General features: G+C 43.5%; 1 protein-coding gene across 1 annotated transcript in view; it reads right to left on the bottom strand.

The window, feature by feature from the left end:
- LOC118947753 (G patch domain and ankyrin repeat-containing protein 1-like) overlaps nt 1-3746 on the bottom strand; it is a 13883-nt gene extending 10137 nt beyond the window's left edge. The window contains exons 1-3 of the mRNA XM_036972885.1: nt 3636-3746; nt 2903-3172; nt 2349-2483 (exon numbers count right to left, since the gene is read on the bottom strand). Coding sequence (XP_036828780.1) covers nt 2349-2483; nt 2903-3172; nt 3636-3683 — 453 coding nt within the window. The 5' untranslated portion in view covers nt 3684-3746. The remainder of the gene's footprint in view (nt 1-2348; nt 2484-2902; nt 3173-3635) is intronic.
- Between the last annotated feature and the right edge of the window lie 7052 nt (nt 3747-10798).

The raw sequence follows: 10798 nt of genomic DNA, 5'->3' as shown, positions 1-10798 counted from the left end.
CTGATTAAACTGGCCCAGGTTGAACCGGGGCTATGGTCTAATGGTCAGGACACTGAGGTGATCTGATTAAACTGGCCCAGGTTGAACCGGGGCTATGGTCTAATGGTCAGGACACTGAGGTGATCTGATTAAACTGCCCCAGGTTGAACCGGGGCTATGGTCTAATGGTCAGGACACTGAGGTGATCTGATTAAACTGCCCCAGGTTGAACCGGGGCTATGGTCTAATGGTCAGGACACTGAGGTGATCTGATTAAACTGCCCCAGGTTGAACCGGGGCTATGGTCTAATGGTCAGGACACTGAGGTGATCTGATTAAACTGGCCCAGGTTGAACCGGGGCTATGGTCTAATGGTCAGGACACTGAGGTGATCTGATTAAACTGCCCCAGGTTGAACCGGGGCTATGGTCTAATGGTCAGGACACTGAGGTGATCTGATTAAACTGCCCCAGGTTGAACCGGGGCTATGGTCTAATGGTCAGGACACTGAGGTGATCTGATTAAACTGGCCCAGGTTGAACCGGGGCTATGGTCTAATGGTCAGGACACTGAGGTGATCTGATTAAACTGGCCCAGGTTGAACCGGGGCTATGGTCTAATGGTCAGGACACTGAGGTGATCTGATTAAACTGCCCCAGGTTGAACCGGGGCTATGGTCTAATGGTCAGGACACTGAGGTGATCTGATTAAACTGGCCCAGGTTGAACCGGGGCTATGGTCTAATGGTCAGGACACTGAGGTGATCTGATTAAACTGGCCCAGGTTGAACCGGGGCTATGGTCTAATGGTCAGGACACTGAGGTGATCTGATTAAACTGCCCCAGGTTGAACCGGGGCTATGGTCTAATGGTCAGGACACTGAGGTGATCTGATTAAACTGCCCCAGGTTGAACCGGGGCTATGGTCTAATGGTCAGGACACTGAGGTGATCTGATTAAACTGGCCCAGGTTGAACCGGGGCTATGGTCTAATGGTCAGGACACTGAGGTGATCTGATTAAACTGGCCCAGGTTGAACCGGGGCTATGGTCTAATGGTCAGGACACTGAGGTGATCTGATTAAACTGGCCCAGGTTGAACCGGGGCTATGGTCTAATGGTCAGGACACTAAGGTGATTTGATTAACCTGCCCCAGGTTGAACCGGGGCTATGGTCAGAACACTGAGGTGATTTGATTAACCTGCCCCAGGTTGAACCGGTGCTATGGCCTGTCGCGCGACTGGGTGAAACCGGTGAGGGAGGTGCGCCCTGCTCAAATTGAACAGTAATCTTAAAATATATGTAAGACACTTTGGAGGCTGCTGAGGAGAGAACGGCTCATAATAATTGCCGGAACGGAGCAAATGGAATGGCATCCAACACATGGAAACCATGGAAACCGTGTGTGTGATGTATTGTCTAACATTCCCACTGATTCCGCTCCAGCCTTCACCACAAGCCCGTTCTCCCTAATTCAGGAGAAACCATGGAAACCGTGTGTGTGATGTCATGTCTAACATTCCCACTGATTCCGCTCCAGCCTTCACCACAAGCCCGTTCTCCCTAATTCAGGAGTCACCAACTTCCCGAGGTAAAAATACTACATTTTCAGGCTAATAAACCATTTTTATCAAAAGCCCCACTTCAGCATGTGAAAACACAGCATCCTCTACTCATTAGTCTACATGCATCGCCTAGGTCACTTTTTGGTTTGAGCCATCTTCTCCGTGGGCTTTGAACGGGGCACCTGGCTCACGCCCGGGAAGCAGCCCGGTGATAAAAACTAAAATCACTTTTCACTCCGCCAACGCGGTCTAGTAATCCATTCTCCTACTTGGTTTCTCCCCATGGGAGACCCAGGTCCAGATCCCTCCTGTTACCTACTCCCTGTGGTTCAGATCCCTCCTGTTACCTACTCCCCGTGGTTCAGATCCCTCCTGTTACCTACTCCCCGTGGTTCAGATCCCTCCTGTTACCTACTCCCCGTGGTTCAGATCCCTCCTGTTACCTACTCCCCGTGGTTCAGATCCCTCCTGTTACCTACTCCCCGTGGTTCAGATCCCTCCTGTTACCTACTCCCCGTGGTTCAGATCCCTCCTGTTACCTACTCCCCGTGGTTCAGATCCCTCCTGTTACCTACTCCCCGTGGTTCAGATCCCTCCTGTTACCTACTCCCCGTGGTTCAGATCCCTCCTGTTACCTACTCCCCGTGGTTCAGATCCCTCCTGTTACCTACTCCCCGTGGTTCAGATCCCTCCTGTTACCTACTCCCCGTGGTTCAGATCCCTCCTGTTACCTACTCCCCGTGGTTCAGATCCCTCCTGTTACTTACTCCCCGTGGGAGACCCAGGTTCAGATTCTGTTACCTACCTGGAAGTTGACATCCACCCCCCGGGACAGCAGGCCTCTCACCCCAGACAGGTCTCCTTCCTGGGCACAACGCAGCAGTCTTAGCCCCTCCAGCTCTGTGGTAGTGCTGGTGGTGTTAGCCTGCTGCCTGCTAGCCTGTGGGAAAGAATACATGTACTTTAGTTACATTTTGGTCAATCAGCAGATGGCCAATCAGCAGATGGCCAATGTGCAGATGGCCAATCAGCAGATGCTTCACTGGTGCATCTAGAGTGTGCAAAGCTGTCATGGCAAAGAGTGGCTATTTTGAAGAAACTCAAACATAAAATATATTTTGATTTGTTTATCACTTTTTTTGGTTACTACATGATTCCATATGTGTTATTTCATAGTGTTGATGTCTTCAATAGTATTATACAATGTTAGAAAATAGTACAAATTAAGAAAAACCCTGGAATGAGTAGGTGTCAACTGTTGACTGGTACTGTGTATATATACTGAGGAAATACTTTATTTTTTAAATCATACATGTCATGATCATAGATGATGTAGCTACTAGGCTATATTTGTGGTACCTGGACGTGCTGCCCCGCTCTTCTCCCCCTGCGGTTCTCTCTCCCCCTCTGCTCCATTCCTCGTCTCTCCTCTCCATCCCCTTCTTCTATGAGGCTTTGATAGAAGCGCCGTGCCTCCTCTCCTCCGAGGGTGCTGGGTTGAGGTCCGGTGGCTGCGCCTGCGTTTCCCGACCACAGCAGCTCTTCTTCTCGGGCCGGGGTGAAGTAGCTTAGAGAGCTCATGTCTGGGACCGGTTGGTGGTCGGCGGCGCTGGAATAGCTAGCTGACCGCTAGACAGACTAGTAACGTTACAGTCACCTAAAACACAGTTGACCAGTCGGATAGTGACTAGATTTATGTAAACGAGGTAACTGACGTTCGTTAAACACTTTTCTGGAGTCTGGAAATGTCGGTGTAAGGTTATTTTTTCTTCATACAGCTAATTAACTACAGTGGCTAACTCAATGACTAGTCTAATTCCTCCATCGTATTGTTACTTTTAGTAAGTAGCTAAGTGTATGATAATAGGCTAGCTGGCTGTGACTTATCAACCAGAATTAGCAATGGGCAGCTAGCACACTGAATTTAACGTTAGGTACCTAGATATTTAACAAAAAGTTTATATATATATATATATATATATATATATATATAACAAAAAGTTTACTTATATATTTAACAAAACGTTTATTTCTCTATATAAAATAAAGAGTGTAAATATAAAAAATACTATCAAAATAGTTAGTTCCCTACCCGAGGTAACGTGCCTCCATCTTTGTTGTTGTTGGTTTGCGACGTCATGTCCACTATTTTCTACGTCACGCAAATAGTCTCCACATCGCCCCCTGCTGACCGGAGTTGGTAACGCAGCAAAAGTCCTTTTAGGACACGATTTCACATTAATTCAAGTCAAACGAAAATAAACACATAGGTCTATAATAGCGCGCCTAAACGGTGTACCAGTCGATATTAAATATTGGTGTTCCACATTTTATTGATATTCAGACCAAAATATGTTGCATTAATCAAATACTTTTTTACTGAACAAAAAAATATGCATGCAACATGGAAAAATGTCGACGATTAAACTGAGTTACAGTTCATGTAAGGAAATCAGTCAATTTAAATAAATTAATTAGGCCCTAATCTATGGATTTCACATGACGGGCATAGGCCCACCCATTGGGCAACCAGGCCAATCCAATCAGAATGAGTTTTTCCCCCAAAAAGGGCTTTATTATAGACAGAAATACTCCTCTGTTTCATCAGCTGTCTGGGTGACTGGTCTCAGACGATCCCGCAGGTGAAGAAGCCGTATGTGGAGATCCTGTGCTGGCGTGGTTACACGTGGTCTACGGGTGTGAGGCCGGTTTGATGTACTGCCAAATTCTCTAAAACGGCATCGGCATCGGCTTAATGGCAGATAAATGAATACTACATTCTCTGGCAACAGCTCTGGTGGACATTCCTGCAGTGTCATCATGCTAATTACACGCTCCTTCAAGAAGTTGACACATCTGTGGCATTGTGTTTCGTGACAAAACTGCACATTAGAGTGTCCTTTTATTGTCCCCCAGCACAAGGTGCACCTGTGTAATGATCATGCTGTTTAATCAGCATCTTGACATGCCACAACTGTCAGGTGGATGGATTATATTAACAAAGTATAAATAATCACTAACAGGGATGTAAACAAATTTGTGCACAACATTATAGAGCTTTATGTGCCGTATGGAACATTTCTGGGATCTTTTATTTCAGCTCATGAAACATGGGACCAACACTTTACATGTTGCGTTGTTCATATTTTTCTTCAGTGTAAAATCAGCGCCTGTGTTTTCTCTGACATGGTGGAATAACATTGATGGAAACATTCATGAGGTTGTGAATGTTTTTGTATGTTAACAACTTATCAATGTTATCATAACTAAGAGCGTTGTATTTGGTACAAATCATTCCTTTAAGTACAAGACCTCAGTCTGGTAATAAAGGATGTGGCTGTTGAGCTAGTAGCTAGAGGAAAATAGTAAACTAGGCACAAGACCTCAGTCTGGTAATAAAGGATGTGGCTGTTGAGCTAGTAGCTAGAGGAAAATAGTAAACTAGGCACAAGACCTCAGTCTGGTAATAAAGGATGTGGCTGTTGAGCTAGTAACTAGAGGAAAATAGTAAACTAGGCACAAGACCTCAGTCTGGTAATGAATGATGTGGCTGTTGAGCTAGTAGCTAGAGGAAAATAGTAAACTAGGCACAAGACCTCAGTCTGGTAATAAAGGATGTGGCTGTTGAGCTAGTAGCTAGAGGAAAATAGTAAACTAGGCACAAGACCTCAGTCTGGTAATAAAGGATGTGGCTGTTGAGCTAGTAGCTAGAGGAAAATAGTAAACTAGGCACAAGACCTCAGTCTGGTAATGAATGATGTGGCTGTTGAGCTAGTAGCTAGAGGAAAATAGTAAACTAGGCACAAGACCTCAGTCTGGTAATAAAGGATGTGGCTGTTGAGCTAGTAGCTAGAGGGAAATATTAAACTAGGCACAAGACCTCAGTCTGGTAATGAATGATGTGGCTGTTGAGCTAGTAACTAGAGGAAAATAGTAAACTAGGCACAAACTGGTTGAATCAATGTTGTTTCAACGTAATTTAGTCAACAAATTGTGACATGGAATCGACGTGGAAAATACATTGGATTTCCAAAAAGTCATCAACATAAACTATTGTTTCGACAGTGAAATTTCAACCATGGGATTGTCATAATAGTAACCAACGTTTAACAGACAAAACCGTGTATAAAATACAGTGCCTTTTGAAATGACTTATTTCACATTTTGTTGCATAAGTATTCAGCCTAAATGAGTTCAGGAGTGAAAGTTCCCGAGTGGCGCAGTGGTCTGAGGCTCTGCATCTCAGTGCGAGAGGCGTCACTACACTCCCTGGTTTGAATCCAGGCTGCATCACATCCGGCCGTGATCGGAGGTGCCGTAGTGCGGCGCACAATTGGTCCAGCGTTGTCCGGGTTTGGCCGGTGTAGGCCGTCATTATAAATAAGAATTTGTTCGTAACTGACTTGCCTAGTTACATATAAAAAATATAAAAAATGTGGCTGAACAAATCACATAATAAGTTACATGTGATTTAATCTGTACGGTCCCTTGATGTGATCTTTGAATGACTAACCCTTCCTCTGTCCCCCATACATACAGCATCTGTAAGGGGCGGCAGCCTAGTGGTTAGAGTGTTGGACTAGTAACCGGAAGGTTGCATCCCCAAGCTGACAAGGTACAAATCTGTCGTTCTGCCCCTGAACAGGCAGTTAACCCACTGTTCCTAGGCCATCATTGAAAATAGTAATTTGTTCTTAACTGACTTGTCTAGTTAAATAAAGGTAAAAATAAAAAAAAGGTCCCTCAGTCTAGTAGTGAATGACTAACCCTTCCTCTGTCCCCCATACATACAACATCTGGAAGGTCCCTCAGTCTAGTAGTGAATGACTAACCCTTCCTCAGTCCCCCATACATACAACATCTGTAAGGTCCCTCAGTCTAGTAGTGAATGACTAACCCTTCCTCAGTCCCTCAGTCTAGTAGTGAATGACTAACCCTTCCTCAGTCCCCCATACATACAACATCTGTAAGGTCCCTCAGTCTAGTAGTGAATGACTAATCCTTCCTCAGTCCCCCATACAACATCTGTACGGTCCCTCAGTCTAGTAGTGAATGACTAATCCTTCCTCTGTCCCCCATACATACAACATCTGTAAGGTCCCTCAGTCTAGTAGTGAATGACTAACCCTTCCTCTGTCATACATACAGCATCTGTAAGGTCCCTCAGTCTAGTAGTGAATGACTAATCCCTTCCTCTGTCCCTCAGTCTAGTAGTGAATGACTAACCCTTCCTCTGTCCCCATACATACAACATCTGTAAGGTTCCTCAGTCTAGTAGTGAATGACTAATCCTTCCTCTGTCATATATACAACATCTGTACGGTCCCTCAGTCTAGTAGTGAATGACTAATCCTTCCTCAGTCCCTCAGTCTAGTAGTGAATGACTAATCCTTCCTCTGTCCCCCATACATACAACATCTGTAAGGTCCCTCAGTCTAGTAGTGAATGACTAATCCTTCCTCTGTCCCCCATACATACAACATCTGTAAGGTCCCTCAGTCTAGTAGTGAATGACTAATCCTTCCTCTGTCCCCCATACATACAACATCTGTAAGGTCCCTCAGTCTAGTAGTGAATGACTAATCCTTCCTCTGTCCCTCAGTCTAGTAGTGAATGACTAACCCTTCCTCAGTCCCTCAGTCTAGTAGTGAATGACTAACCCTTCCTCTGTCCCCCATACATACAACATCTGTAAGGTCCCTCAGTCTAGTAGTGAATGACTAACCCTTCCTCAGTCCCTCAGTCTAGTAGTGAATGACTAACCCTTCCTCAGTCCCTCAGTCTAGTAGTGAATGACTAACCCTTCCTCAGTCCCTCAGTCTAGTAGTGAATGACGAACCCTTCCTCTGTCCCTCAGTCTAGTAGTGAATGACTAACCCTTCCTCAGTCCCTCAGTCTAGTAGTGAATGACTAATCCTTCCTCTGTCCCCCATACATACAACATCTGTAAGGTCCCTCAGTCTAGTAGTGAATGACTAATCCCTTCCTCTGTCATACATACATACAACATCTGTACGGTCCCTCAGTCTAGTAGTGAATGACTAACCCTTCCTCTGTCCCCTATACATACAACATCTGTAAGGTCCCTCAGTCTAGTAGTGAATGACTAATCCTTCCTCTGTCCCCTCAGTCTAGTAGTGAATGACTAATCCTTCCTCTGTCCCCCATACATACAACATCTGTAAGGTCCCTCAGTCTAGTAGTGAATGACTAACCCTTCCTCTGTCCCCTCAGTCTAGTAGTGAATGACTAACCCTTCCTCTGTCTCTCAGTCTAGTAGTGAATGACTAATCCTTCCTCTGTCCCCCATACATCCAACATCTGTAAGGTCTCTCAGTCTAGTAGTGAATGACGAACCCTTCCTCAGTCCCCTATACATCCAACATCTGTAAGGTCTCTCAGTCTAGTAGTGAATGACTGACCCTTCCTCAGTCCCCCATACATACAGCATCTGTAAGGTCCCTCAGTCTAGTAGTGAATGACTAATCCTTCCTCTGTCCCCCATACATCCAACATCTGTAAGGTCTCTCAGTCTAGTAGTGAATGACGAACCCTTCCTCAGTCCCCTATACATCCAACATCTGTAAGGTCTCTCAGTCTAGTAGTGAATGACTGACCCTTCCTCAGTCCCCCATACATCCAACATCTGTAAGGTCTCTCAGTCTAGTAGTGAATGACTAACCCTTCCTCAGTCCCCCATACATACAACATCTGGAAGGTCCCTCAGTCTAGTAGTGAATGACTAACCCTTCCTCAGTCCCCCATACATACAACATCTGTAAGGTCTCTCAGTCTAGTAGTGAATGACTAATCCTTCCTCTGTCATACATACAACATCTGGAAGGTCCCTCAGTCTAGTAGTGAATGACTAACCCTTCCTCTGTCCCCCATACAACATCTGTAAGGTCCCTCAGTCTAGTAGTGAATGACTAACCCTTCCTCTCTCCCTCAGTCTAGTAGTGAATGACTAATCCTTCCTCTGTCCCCATACATACAACATCTGTAAGGTCCCTCAGTCTAGTAGTGAATGACTAACCCTTCCTCAGTCCCTCAGTCTAGTAGTGAATGACTAACCCTTCCTCTGTCCCCCATACAACATCTGTAAGGTCCCTCAGTCTAGTAGTGAATGACTAACCCTTCCTCTGTCCCTCAGTCTAGTAGTGAATGACTAATCCTTCCTCTGTCCCCATACATACAACATCTGTAAGGTCCCTCAGTCTAGTAGTGAATGACTAACCCTTCCTCTGTCCCCCATACAACATCTGTAAGGTCCCTCAGTCTAGTAGTGAATGACTAACCCTTCCTCAGTCCCTCAGTCTAGTAGTGAATGACTAACCCTTCCTCTGTCCCCCATACAACATCTGTAAGGTCCCTCAGTCTAGTAGTGAATGACTAACCCTTCCTCAGTCCCTCAGTCTAGTAGTGAATGACTAACCCTTCCTCTGTCCCTCAGTCTAGTAGTGAATGACTAACCCTTCCTCTGTCCCCATACATACAACATCTGTAAGGTCCCTCAGTCTAGTAGTGAATGACTAACCCTTCCTCAGTCCCTCAGTCTAGTAGTGAATGACTAACCCTTCCTCTGTCATACATACAACATCTGTAAGGTCCCTCAGTCTAGTAGTGAATGACTAACCCCATACATACAACATCTGTACGGTCCCTCAGTCTAGTAGTGAATGACTAACCCTTCCTCAGTCCCCCATACAACATCTGTAAGGTCCCTCAGTCTAGTAGTGAATGACTAACCCTTCCTCAGTCCCCCATACATACATACAGCATCTGTAAGGTCCCTCAGTCTAGTAGTGAATGACTAATCCTTCCTCTGTCATATATACAACATCTGTAAGGTCCCTCAGTCTAGTATTGAATTTCAAGCACAGATTCAGCTACAAAGACGAGGGAGCTTTCGACGTTCTCATTATAAAATAATTTGGTGCACTTAGGGCAGTGATAGGTAGATGGGTAACAATAACACATGTTATTGGGGAAAAATGCACCAAATTATTATTTTTTTCAATCTTCAACATAGAAATGCTACCAAAAATAATTTACTGAAACTTGAGACAAATGACGGAGTCACCTGTGATTCGCCAAATGACATTTTGAAAGAGGAAGTAAAGTACTTTAATGTTTTCATTTCAGTCTCCTGCAACTCCTCTAACCGACGCTAATTGTATGGATTTTTCTCCCTATTAATAATGTAAAACTAACAGCTGTACAGAAAGACTCATGTGATTAAATTACAGAAGAGGAACTTCTTGATGCTATTAAAGCCTCTAATAAGTGGAAATCTCCAGGATCCGTTTTTTTTTTTTTTTTCAAACTTTTCGTTGATGTACTCAGAGGTCCATTATTAGCGTGTTTTAACCACTCCTATACAAATAGATGATCAGATACTCCACAAGAAGGTCTGATTTCAATATACCTTGTCATTGTGTGTAGATTGATGAGGGGAGAATTAAAAACATATTAGAATAAGGCTGAAACGTAACAAAATGTGGTAAAACTTTAAAATGGCCTGAGTACTTCCTGAATACACTGTACCTCCTTTAAATGATATAATCATTTACATTCAGCAATATCCAAATCATACAATGAAAGACAAGAGGTTTTATACTTGTATTTACATAATCGACACTCATAATCTAAACAAAATACCTATTTTCCTTTTTTTTTTTTTTTAATCTGATTTAGGACATGATCATATCTCGAGATGAAAACACCACAGTAGCAAAGTCTCTATCTTAGAATAAGGTCGCATTTTACCACAACATTCCGCATTCCGTGTCATTTGTCATGAAATGTCCTCTTGGATCGCTGAGATTAGGATGTGTACTTATCTATTTCATAATTATAATTATTTTAAAAAAGTTTTTATCAGATATTATGCATTTTACGTTCTAATTACCATAACAGTTATAAACTAATCCATTTCTAATATATATATATTTTTTTTACATTGCTCTTGTCATGTAAAGGTCTGAGTTAAATAACACTGAAAATAAACATGTTTAAAATTAAATCAGACTTTTTTTCCCCCAACATGTCCACAGACACTGTGTTTGTACATAATAAATATTATAGTATAATGTAAACTTCAACGAATATAATTTTTTTTATGATTTATGGACAAATTACAGGAACACACTTTGGGTTTTATTTTAAATAAGTTAGGTTTTTCTAAAGCAAAACAGTATAAAATGACCCAAGAATTTAATCCAGACGAAAAGACGATTCAGGCGAAAATAAAAT

Source organism: Oncorhynchus mykiss, unplaced genomic scaffold (assembly GCF_013265735.2).
Source record: "Oncorhynchus mykiss isolate Arlee unplaced genomic scaffold, USDA_OmykA_1.1 un_scaffold_196, whole genome shotgun sequence".
NCBI classification, from domain to species: domain Eukaryota; kingdom Metazoa; phylum Chordata; class Actinopteri; order Salmoniformes; family Salmonidae; genus Oncorhynchus; species Oncorhynchus mykiss.
Note: the sequence above shows the minus strand (reverse complement) of the source record. Positions and strands in the feature narration are given on the sequence as shown.